At 31.6% G+C, this 13,424-nt stretch overlaps 1 protein-coding gene across 1 annotated transcript; it reads left to right on the top strand.

Annotated features, from left to right (window-relative positions):
- Positions 1-12,015: 12,015 nt before the first annotated feature.
- On the top strand, positions 12,016-13,173 carry HELRODRAFT_64159 (hypothetical protein; the record flags this gene model as incomplete). Its single annotated transcript, XM_009016954.1, has 1 exon — positions 12,016-13,173. A coding segment is annotated over one exon (1,158 nt), but the record flags the coding sequence as incomplete, so codon positions are not given.
- Positions 13,174-13,424: the final 251 nt, after the last annotated feature.

The raw sequence follows: 13,424 nt of genomic DNA, 5'->3' as shown, positions 1-13,424 counted from the left end.
TTTTTGGGTATGTGTGCTTGCGTGCGTGTATGTGGTTGTGTATTATATGCAAAGGTGCAAATGTGCTTACGTTATTAAATTTTTTGGAGTGAACAATAAGATAAAAAAAGCTACTAGTGTAACTTTTATTTCTCTAGGGAAATAAACAGTCGGAATCTACAAGTTTCTTTAACGCTTATACACAAACGACATACTTATAAACTTATAATCACACACCCACACACACTTTCACACACTCACACTTGCACACACTTGCACACACACACATATACATGCACACAAAACATATTCCCATTAAAGAACATACACAAACACGTACATGCACATACAAATGGATACATACTTAGGTATATATACATATGTACAAGCCTACAAACACACACAGACATACAAAAACTACACGCATGGACAAACACACACACACACACACAAACACAAACTAGTGTAATATGTCAACGTCATGGTTTCAGAAAATTTTTAAAATTTTATCTGATTAATTAAGAAATATTATCAAGCAGATCTTAATGCAAAGTTTTTTGTCAGCTCTATATAAAAATATAATTAATTGAGTCATTCATTTTGTCTTTTTGATGAAAAATAAATTTAAATCCAACACTTTTCATCTAAATTTAATTTAAAATTGAGAAAAAAATTTCTCATTGGTTTTGTATTAAAATTTTATTAAATATTTATTTAAAAGAAATAGAGTGTTTCATTTATATTGTTAATTTTATTCTAATTAATAAAGTTTTTTCAAAATTTTTCCTCAATTAACTTTTGTTTTGTTTTACTTAACTATTTTTCATTTCAATTTTTAACCGGTGGTAAAAAAAAACTTAACCTTAACTCTAACAGAATATTACATCAGAGCGGGGTGACTATAGCCTTGCAATCCCCTTACTGGCCACGGTGTGGATTTTACTATTGAGTAAGTTTGTTTTTAGATTCGGCCAAGTTTAACAAATTTTTTATTGTCTCATGTGCCATTCATAACTTTGGAAATAATTAAACTCAAGATTGTCCTATCGTATGTATTGAGTAAAATTTAGTTATAAATATGTGTGTATGTGTATGTGGGTGTGTGTGTATATGTGGATGGATGTTTGTATGTTCATATCTTATCGTGAATAATGTGTGTATGTATATATGTGTGTGTATATGTGTTTAGATGTTTATTTATTTTAGATTTTTGATGTAAAACTCAATTGATACCAAACACAGTAAAACGTTGCTTATTGAAAAGTCATTAAAACCACATAAAAAAAACCCAGTTTACGAATTGATGAAGATGTGAATGTCAAGTTGTAGACACGAATGAATAGGAAAAAACTGGTGCGAATAATTAAATTTTTAACTCACTGACTGGCTGGTTGATTGAATTGAATGATTGATTGATTAATTGATTGATTCGCTGGCTGATTGACCGATTGGCTCTTCATCTTTTAGGTCATTTTGTGTATGTGACTGATGCATTGAATGATGGATTAACTTAATTATTGGCGGAATGAATGAGTATTTCTTTCTCTCTCTCTATCTATCTATCTCTCTCTCTCTCTCTCTCTCACACACAATTGAATTAAAGATTAAACAAAAAAAACACATAAGGTTAATAAACCCTTCTATATTTGTAGAATAAATTACGATAAATCTTAGAGTTAACTCATCATTAAAACAATTTCTTTTATTTAAAATAAGTTCTAGCTATAAACAACAACAACAATATATTATTTAGAAATCTTAATGGTTTTTGTGAGGTATGATTAAATTATATGCACAAAAACTGTAGGTGGATGAACTACTTTTACAGTTATCAGCACATAATATAAAAACTAAAACAGTTTTTGTGAAATTTCACATAAGCGTAAGAGTACAAGCATACAAAACGTGCACGCTTTCCAATGCAGATGTGTGATAAACACCGTAGAAATACCCACATTCACGCACGCACACACGTGCATACACACAAGCACACACATAAGAACATACACAAGCACACACACAAGCACACACACAAGCACACACACACGCGCAAACCATCCAACATATTTGCGTTTAGAAATTTATGCGCATATATCGGGCTTAATTCTTGCGAGAATTTTTGCTACCCGATGGTTCATCACATGAACCATACTGCAGATGAATTGTTAGAAATTGTTTGTTCTAATGCCTAAAAGAATTTATACCAAGACAAAAACATGAACCTTCACACATGTTTAAGCAAATATGTTTCTACTACTCAGTTTTGTAGTAAAGGTTTCATCAGAATAAACAATACAAAACATAGGTGCACGCTCCACCGCTAGACATGCAACGCCTGCGTTTGCAAACTGAAGCCCAAATTCAATAAACATTCACATGTCCAGTGCAAACAACTGAAGAACAAAAATGGAAATTTTCAAAACGTAAAGTTCTGTCGTTGATAAATACGTAAATTTATATTATATATATATATATATATATATATATATATGTGTGTGTGTGTGTGCGTGTGTGTACGTACGTGTATGCATGTGTATGCGTGTGTATTTGTGTGTGTATGTGTATGTAAGATTTTATTTAGTGCATAACATTGTTTTTGTGCAAGACCCAAATTCAAAATTCATCAGCGCTTGAATGAACTTACCAAATTTTTTTATTTACTACTAAAAATACATACACTCAGTTAAGGTTGTTTACATTGACACTTCACTAGCACATACACTCTTACACACTTACAAACACAGATTCACACACACGGACATACACACACACGGACATACACACAAACAGACAAACATAAAAAGAATGTGATATGATCAAAGAGACAAAACACTTGAATGACCTTCCGATGCTATTATTTAATTTATGGACAAACATTTCACCACGTATAAATTTTTTAATAATTATTTAAAAAAACCAAAAAACTAAAAAAAATTTCAAAAATATATGAATTTTTGATGATGAAATATTATTTCATTTTATGAAATAAATAAATTGAACTAATTAGTCATAAGCAGTCATTTCAATCGGTGATGCATCTGACATTATTTTGTAAAGAACCGTACAGAAATTGTCAAATTGTTCTCACTGCGGCCGTTCCAAGGTCAAATAGTTCTCACTGCGGCCCTTCCAAGGTCAAATAGTCCTCACTGCGGCCCTTCAAAGGTCAAATAGTTCTCACTGCGGCCCTTCAAAGGTCAAATAGTTTTAATAGTGGCCCTTCCATAGTCAAAAGCAAAAAATTGGCCCACCCCTGATTTAAGATAATAAATAGTCAGAATTATTTTCCACTTAGTGAAAAATCACATCAATGAATTTCAAATTATTTTGCTCACCTCAAAAAGGTGTTGATTGCCTAATTCAAAATTTAACGCCAAACAGTTCATCTACTAGAGAAAATGAAAATTTTCTCTTAAGTTTATTGGTTCATTTATAAGGTTTGTTTTTTTAAGTTGATTTTTAAGTTGAGAAAAGTGAAGAAGAATATTTTTGTGAAAATTAATTTTTACTTTCCGTGAAATATTTTTTATTTTTGTTTTTAAAGGTTTGCACTGAGTAGTGTACAACATGTTTTTGTATTTCATCCTACATATTGCAAAGATTTTTAAGAAAGTGCTGTTTTTTAAACTATAAAGTTGAATATTTTGATAAGAGATTTTGCTTGTGATCTGTACGAACTTAACATGCCAGTGACTGACAACCTAATTTTTCAATTTTTTTTCTTTTTTTTTCATTTTTTCAACTTTTAGGTTATAAAAATTGTTTTGAACTCAATTTTTTTGTAATGTGTCTTATTGCAATTGCATGTGTTTTGAAAGAAAATTTTTCATAAATTAACACAAAAAACACTAAAAATCGATTCGGAACATAACACATGCACCCTTCTGTAAACTTTATAAATAATTAATGTGGTTTCTTCGCCTCCAGTTTTTCATCTTTCAGTTAGCACATAAAACATTTACCAACTTGTTTGCAGTCATTTTCTGTGTAAACATGGGAAAATCTGAAGAATGTTTTTCAAAGAAAAATGGAAAATTCATCTGTTTACACAGCATATCCGGACATTAATAAGATGAGTTACGCCCATACACCCCCTAATGGAATCAGGATATTACAAAAGATTTTGAAGTGATGCGAATACTCAGTCTGACCACCACAAGCCAACAAAATCGTGAAATAAATTAAAAAATGAAAAAGTGAATAAAAATAAGTTGTCATATGCAATATCAAAGAAGTCAATCTAGATACAATGTCACTACAGAAAACAATTATACATTCACACATTTATACATACACACACATACAAACACACATACAATCCCCCATACAAACACATACAAATAGGCATGATACATACAGATACACAGATGACCAAAAACCAAGTTTGTGTCAGGTAATAACAGTAAATCTGAATTGCCAGAGTGCAATGTTTGATTTAGCAGTGGCATTGTTCTAAGAATGTATTTGTAAGTTAAATTTTTAGGGTCAATTCCCTTAATACATTTAAAAACCGTTAAATCTTGAGAATAACTTTTTGATAAACCGGAAGCCAATGAAAAGCAAAAAGAACTGACTTAACGTGATGGTATTTAAAGTTACCTGAGACTAACCTTGCAGCCCAATTTAGAACACTAACTTGTATGTATGTATACATTTGTGTAATATTATGCAATTGTATTTATAGAGGCATATACAATTGCAGTTGAATGCATTATACAAGTGACATAGGGTCCCTGTGCAATTACTAAGTTGATTTGTAGACGGCGGATGAAAGTCTCGCTCGTTTGTATATTACCATTTTTTGTATGTTTGTATGTATGTTTGTATGTGTGTGTTTGTGTGTGCGTGTGTTTGTTTGCATGACTGTGTGTGTATGCATGTTGCATGTGTGTGTATGAATAGTTTGGGGTATAATGCTTGTAAATATTTATATTTTTCGTTTTTTATTATTGTGTCTATGTTTGCCGTGTAATTGTGTGTATGTTTGTTCTTATATGGGTATAATTGTTCAACCATGCTCTTTATCCATACTTAATATGTACACAATAGCTTATAAGACTAAACTCGAATGTTTGTTTTTTTGTTTTGTGCAGACAGCATTTGAACCAATTCCGCACGCACCAAACTCGGCATCCTAACCACCTGAGCTAACTGATTAAATAGAGCAAGAATACATTTGATAACGCGGACTTAAAAACCTCAGTGCGTTTTAAAAGTGAAAAATATCATTGCGTGTCGAAAACTGGAAATAATTAAGCTTTAAGCAGAATTTTTAATGGCTATAGATAATTTAAAGAGCTTTTAAATCTTTCTGAAAATTTAAAAAAAATTTCAATTTAAATAAAAATGTTATAAATTTTTCATTTTGATCCAATTTTTTTTCAGACAATACAGTAGAAAAAAAAAGTAACACTGACTCAGCTTGAAATCCATTAGTAATTATTAAACCAGAACATACACTCAACCAAAGTTTTAAGATCTCTAATAAAAATCTTCAAACTAAAGCTAATTTTTTCTTTATTTTCAAACATCACACTTAAACCTCAAAATTTCGAACTCCTTAATTTGAATATACTGCAGTTTCATTTAAATGTTAATCAACGACATCTTTTAAGATACTTTAACTGATAACTGTTTCAATCAGTCAAACACTAATCTCATTCTACAACAGAATCGTTATGTAAAATTTTGAGACTACTAGGCAAATACACATCCACACCACACACACACACACTCACACACACACTTACACACACACACACACTCACACACCCACACACACGCACACACACACACACGCACGCATACATCCAAACATAATACCATGTCTACCATTCGTGGTTTATGCTTTGGTCGCGCAATTACTTCTGTGTATAAGGATAAAAAAGATGAACATTCTTCTCTTTGTGGATCAATTTATATACTCGCTGCTTTCATAATCAATAACTTATAATACAACAAGATGAAAATTATATTACTGCTGATGATAAATATTTTTAATAATAAAAACAAACATCTTTTTATTTTCTAACTCCAAATACCAAATAGAATTAATAATAGAATTAATAATAATAATTGGAACAATAATAATAAAATATTATCATAATTTTTTCAGTTATTATTATTGATATTCTACAAATTATTAATATGCAAATCAAAAAATCACACACGTACACAATTAATCGTTTTTACACAGACATGTTTATAACCTGCGTGGATTGCGTATATCTAATGTACAATATCACTCTATTGACGCATTGTATTCTTTGTACCAATGTATGTATGTACAATTCAAATTTTACTGATAACACATACACACACGCATACACACACACAAATACACATGCAAATATATACAAAACAAACAATTAAACAAACAAACGGATAGACAAACATACAAACCAACAAACAAACCCGTACATACATTTTAAATGCATTCTTCGACTAAAACGTTATTTCAAATCATCGTTTATAATAACCATCGTTTATAATAACAACATCTTAAGTGAGTAGACCCCGTTTCATTCGGTTTTGAAAGCTCTTCAGTTGCTAACAATGCGCAATATGGGTGTTATTATTATTCTTGTTATTACTATTATTATTTTTATTGTTAATATTATTGTTGTTTTTATTGTAATTATTGTTGTTTTTTCTATTAAAATGTTGTTTTTAATTTTCTATTAAAATTTAACAATTTTACTTCAATAATCTAAAATACGGCTGTATTTAATACTGTAAGAGTGAACATTTAATATTTTAGTGTTCTTACTTGAGAAGTTGAATAATTAATCAGCACTGATGAAAAGATTAGCTCACCTGACAGGTTACAACACCTAAAATTAAAAAAAAACTTTTCTCTAAGCATGTATGTGTGTGGCTCTATGTGTGGGTGTGTGGGTGAGTGTGTGTGTGTTTGTGTGTGTGTTTGTGTATGTCTTGTTGTATAAATCACATTTTTACCTATATCACATTTTCACAATTTTGTTTATCTCTTTCATGCTCTATGTGTTACTTACGAAACCTAATTTCACTTTTCCAACATCTTAAAGATTCAGCGGAACGCGTTGAGACAAGATCAGTCACTTACCTATGCAACGTTAACGTGTGTGTTCTTTATTTTCTTGTTTTTTTTTTTTTTTTTTTTTTGGTTTGTTGGTTTGAATAATTTAGCTACTCAGTTTACTTTTCGCCATTATTACGGTATAAAAACGTCATTGCATTTTACGCATCTACACACGTTTTAAACAAACACGCACACGAACACAGACACAAACACACACACATACACACAAAATCTCATAACTCGACAAAATCTTTTACCTAGCACCTCTAAAACAATACCAAGCCTTAAGACACCCACATAACTTGCCACTACAAAACAAATAACACCTTCCTACATAAAATGATATAACCTAACTGAACACGCAACACAAATGCGAAAAATTACGATTAGTGATTTGCAGTAATTTCAGCCGTCCGATAAAGCCAATACCCACACCAAGCCATTGATGTATCGTGTGTGATATAAAGAAACAAGAAAAAATAGTTATTTGTAACTTTCCATTTGAATGCGGTTAGATAGCTATATGGCTTCTAATATTAAAAAGAGATAAAGAGTGAGAGAAAAAGACAAAGACAAAAAAAAAGAGAGAAACAGAGAGAGATTAATGATGAACATGTATTAGTATTAGTAAAAATAAAAGTTGTGTATAATTTTTTTTTGCTGAAAAACAAACTAGAAATAGCACCACCAGAAATTTTATTACAGTTTATTACTCTTTTCTGTGTTTCGAGCAAATTCCTGCAAACTGCTACCTTTAAACTCTGTCTCACACGCAAGAGTTGATAGTTTAGAAGCGATTTTCAGTGAGATGATATATGAAGTAAGGGGTACATATCTGACATTTTAAAAGGATTTTTCAAGAAGTTTTTAGTTTTAGCAAAAAAATGTTTTTTTGCTGGTATTAACTTTTCAATTTTTCGTCTTTGGTTTTAAAACCATATGCTGGAATTCTCAAAATAATAAAATTTTTCAAATAAATTCGCATGAAAAATAAAAAACGCTTATTTTTGAAATATACATTTACATGAAATTAATTAAAAAACACACATCCATACAACATTTTGATATACAAACAAAAAACATACACATACAAGAGTACACAAATTTAAATACCCCAAAAACAGAAAGGCACAAGACGCGTGTTATTGAGTATAGATATAGATATAGGTAGAGACGCACAAACAAGAGATTAAACGTCAGACTGAAGGCAATAACCACGTTCACTAAGAGTAACTACATTCACGAGAAATGCGTTTTCTGAATTAGTTTGATGCAAAAACAATTTATTGAGACAATTATCGTTTGCAACTTCGTCCAGCCGCTTTGTAGATTTACTCTGTGATTTTTTCGCACCTTTCTGTTTGTTGCGGTATGTCTGCGTGCGTTTTGATGCTTTGGTCTGTGTGTGTGTTTGTGTGTATGTTTGTGTGATGAATTAGTTCTGTGTGTTTGTATGCTTGAAAATGTGTAAGTTTTACTGTGTGCTGGTTATGTGTGTGTGTATTTGTGTTTGTCGTTTGTATAGTTTTAAGTTGTAATCCACCACATTTGGTTGGATCCGTTTTTTATATTTGTTTTGAATTTATTTTTTTTTTATCTGGAGGAAAATATTTTTATCTTTTTCAAATTTGTCAAGTAAATTTTCAAATTTTGCAATGTGTGACGGATTTAAAGCAAAAAAATTTTGCGATTTAAAAGGAAATTTCCTAATGGTGTTGAATGGAAATGAATACAACATTCGTTTCCTTGCACCGAAGACCTTTGCAAATGACGTCAGCGTGAAACGGACTTATTGAAAAAAATTAAAAATCAACCAAAAATTTTAACTAGTTAGAGAAAATATGAAAACGAGTACTTTAATGAAGTTTGAAAAATAAAAAAAATTAATGATCCACGTAAAATGTCTATTGTTCATGTCACTAGGATTGTGTCCCTACTCAAACAAATGACTAAAAATTTTCATTACTCGAGTTACAAATTGTTATATGACATACATACAAAACAAAAGCATACATACATACATACATATACACATATATACGCATACATACATGCACAAACACATACATACATCGCCATACATACCTAAAAATACACATACACATCATGTAAATATTATGGAATACATTTTTAGTTTACAAAAAACTTCCTTTTACTTTTTTGTTTCTTCAATAAACAGTAAACAATAATGATCAATAAGAATTTATACATCAGTGTGTTGGTGTATGCCAGAGATATAGACATGTATACTGTATATAGCGCTGGTGTGTATGTTATGCGATGTAGTTTGAAGACGAATTTTGTTCCTTACCACTTGCTTCATTGTTGAATGTGCCGTCCAAAAACTAACGACACTAATTTGTAAATAGTGTTGAAAGAGTAATGAATTATTTAAATGGACTAATTAAATCAAAAAATTTATTAAATTGAAGTGAAATAGTAATAGAATAAATAACTGAATTAATTACATCAGATACGTATTTTAATTAATGTTAATAGAATAGAATTAGTATTGGAAGACTGGATAGCTGACGCATCTAAAATTTTAATTTACCGAAATAATTCATTTTGTGGTTTATTTTTAAATAATACAATTATTGATGAAAATCACAGCAATGTGCCGCGTTAGTTAGCTTCCTGGTTAATTTTTCCATTTTTCTAACTGTAGATCGTAAATCATTGTCAAGTTTCTTGAGTTCAAAACCAAAATTTGTATTTATTTCAAGCATGATAGAGCATTTAAGCATGATGGTATATAATAATAAACAAAATAAAAAATTTATTTAGTAATGAAAATAATAATAATTATTATAAAACATTACTTAATGGTTTGATGTTAGATTATATTTTTTTTTAAATCGTTACCATTAACACGGTAAATTTTTGATCCATTTTTCTATTAATCCGCTTAAAAGCTCAAGTATATTTTTACAATTACTGCAACCTAACCTATCAAATAAAAGACTACTACTACTACTACTACTACTACTACTACTACTACTACTACTACTACTACTACTACTACTACTACTACTACTGCTTCTGCTACACTGCTACTACTGCTGCTGTCGCAACTACTACTGCTACTACTACAAATACTACTACTACTTTCAAATATTGAGATTAAAACAATGGTTGCCACACTGCCTAAATGCGAGGGCCTTTACTTAATGGTCGGCACAATGGTGCAATAGTTAAGTTGCCTGGCACTGATGTTGCAGTGACCAGCTTCAATTGCAAAGAAATCTCCGCCTATCACTGGAGTGATGCACGTTTTCACGCTGCGTGTATTGTTAATAGCACTGAAAATACATAAAGAGAGCTATAAAAATGAATATTTTTTTTTTCTAGAAAAATATTTCCATCGCAAACGAAACTATAAAAACGTTGGAATTTATTTTCATAACATCTCGGCGTTCCATCATTATCAGTGTTAGCAGAAAGGTGGAGTTAATAAATTAGGCCTATTATTTTCCCGGGTGTCATCAAACACGAACCGACACCAGTGGCACGATAAATAGTGTCTGCCTGCTTTGATGCTACTGATGTTCATGTTTTTTTTTATGTTTTTGATATTATGTTGTGTTTATTTGATCTGTTGTTGCTGCTCTGTTGTTATTTAGTGTTGTTGGTTGTTGTTTATTATTGCTGTTTATAGTGTTTCTTATGATAATTTAGTTTATATTGTTATGTTAATGTTATTTATGTTGTTGTTGAGAACGTTAATAATGCATTCGTTGGCAGAATTTGTACCATCTTCGTTTATAATGTTGTTGTTGCAGTTACTATTGATGAAAGTGCTTGTTTTCTATGCTGTCTGTAGTTTACGATGTGCTTATAGTGATATTGTTGCCGATTATGACAATATTGTTTTTCAACAATAGCAACAACATAAAACACAACAACAACAGCAGCAACAACAACAAAATCAAACTGTTGTTTATGTCATCGATAAACGTTTTTGCAATTTTCATTTTGAAGAAATGTTTGTCGGGCGTTGGGTCCTTGTCGTTTATATTGTTGGTTTTATTGATCTTTGTAAAAAGTTTGCCATGGTTGAATGCTCTAGAGTTTAACTTTTTACAATTCCCAACATTTCTTTGTTTGATTTTGTCAATTTGCATATTTTCTTATCTGTCTCTTGCATATTTTTAACTTAAATTTTCATTCTATTGAAAATATTTTCTGTATACAGAAAATTAGCTATACATATCAAACAAGAATACATTGTTATAAAATAAATTTTTTTACTATAGTCACAAAGAAATTACAAAAATATGAAATAATAATAAAAAAAATATTTTCACTCAATTGAGACAAGGATTTCACATTTACAAATAGAAAGCAGTGTTAGAAAAATAATTAAATTTGTCACAAAAACATCAAGAAAAAGTAAAAAAGGTAGTTAGTTTTTTAGTAAAAAATATAAAATAACGATACTGAAAAACGAAAATATAAAAACATAGAAATTGAAGTATGGCAAACAAACAGAACTATCGGCCAGTCCGCAGATACAGATAGGCCGCTAGAATTAATTTCCTCCAAGCTTCGTTGACAACTTCGTTAATTATTTTTTGAAGCATGACAGCATATAAAAACTCTCTTTGGTTACATATTATTAAACACCATACATTAAGAACAACAACAAAGCAACAAAAATAACAACAACAATGACAACAACATCTAAAACATCAGTTTTATTTTAAAAACGATTCTAGCTGCTCAGAAAAATAACCAAATATTTTTGTGATATGTCATATTTCATTAAAATCATTTTTTAATTGTTTAAAATATGTTATTTTTTATCAGAAAACAACATAGAGTGGCATATGAACGTAATTACTGAAGCAACACTGGAAATCTACCAAACAATTCTCAACAGCAACTAAATAAAACAAAATAAATCCATCTATCCATGCATTTATAATGTTATTAGTGAACTGAAGATTTAACCGACAACAAAATTTAACAGCATGGCTTACAACAACAACAACAACATAAAAAACAACTACATCACTAATTACAGCAACTCAAACATTATTAAAAACCCAATTACTACTCTATACCATCAGCAGTATTTTCACTACAACACTTTCAACAACAAATCTCTCATAAACAACATCGACTCCATCGATTTTGTGAACGTTTCATTTAGCAACAGCAGCAACATCAGCGGAAACGGCGCCGCGAAAATCAACAGCAACGAGGATGACGTCATTCCCTTCACGTCTTCCGGAGTCGTAAAAATAATTTTCATCTTCGTCTACAGCGCCATCTTTACAGTTGGATCGACAGGAAACTTTTTAGTGATATTTGTCGTGCTGAGAAGACGATCAATGCACACCATCACCAACATCTTCATCGCCAATCTCGCCCTCTCCGACATCCTCATGTGCTTGCTGGCAGTCCCTTTCACTCCCATCAGCATCTTCACGGACGATTGGAAGTTTGGTCGAGTGTTATGCCATCTCGTCCCCATGACGTCAGGGGTCAGCGTGCACGTCTCAACTTTGACCTCTACAGCAATCGCCATAGATCGTTTTTTCGTTATCGTTCATCCGTTCAAGCCAAAGTTGACCGTGAAGTTGTGTTTGATGTTGACCGCTGCTATATGGATGTCTTCCGTATCAATATCCATGCCCTTGGGAACAAACCAGAAAATATTCACAGACACCCTAGATAATACTTCTTATTGTCAGGAGCACTGGTCGCAGAGTACCTCGAGACAGTTCTTCACGGTGACCAGTTTGGTACTGCAGTACATAGTACCATGCACTGTCATCACATACTGCTACGTCAAAGTGTCTCTCTGCCTGAAAGCCAGGTGCAGATTGAAAATTGGAGCCGGTCGAACTAAGAACCGCGAGGAGATGGAACTGAAAAGAAACCGACGAACAAACAAAATGCTGATCGCCATGGTCTCGATATTCGTCTGTTGCTGGCTACCTCTTAATGTTCTCTTTGTACTTTTGGACCTTGAGATAATCATTCTCTCAACCACCAATTACAGTCTAGTCTTCTTAATCGTTCACGTCATCGCCATGAGTTCTACGGTCTACAATCCATTCCTCTATGGATGGATGAATGAAAATTTTCAAAAAGAGTTTGCCACCGTGCTTCCGAAATGCTTCCATTTCCGGAAAAAGTTTCTAAATGAGACGAAATCAAAACGGATGCGCAACAAAGCCTGCAGCTTCAGCAGCAGCAACAACAATGGTAATGATGGAGTGAAGAGACGAAAGGTGAGCGAGTACAGCGACCTCAGGAAAGATTCATCAGTGCTGGGAGACGTTAAAAAGAAAAATATTAAAACAACATTCGTTGAAGTATCGATAAGTACGCTCACTTGTATTGACCACAGTACAACGGGTGGTACTGCAAC

Source organism: Helobdella robusta (assembly GCF_000326865.2).
Source record: "Helobdella robusta unplaced genomic scaffold HELROscaffold_2, whole genome shotgun sequence".
NCBI lineage: Eukaryota > Metazoa > Annelida > Clitellata > Rhynchobdellida > Glossiphoniidae > Helobdella > Helobdella robusta.
Note: the sequence above shows the minus strand (reverse complement) of the source record. Positions and strands in the feature narration are given on the sequence as shown.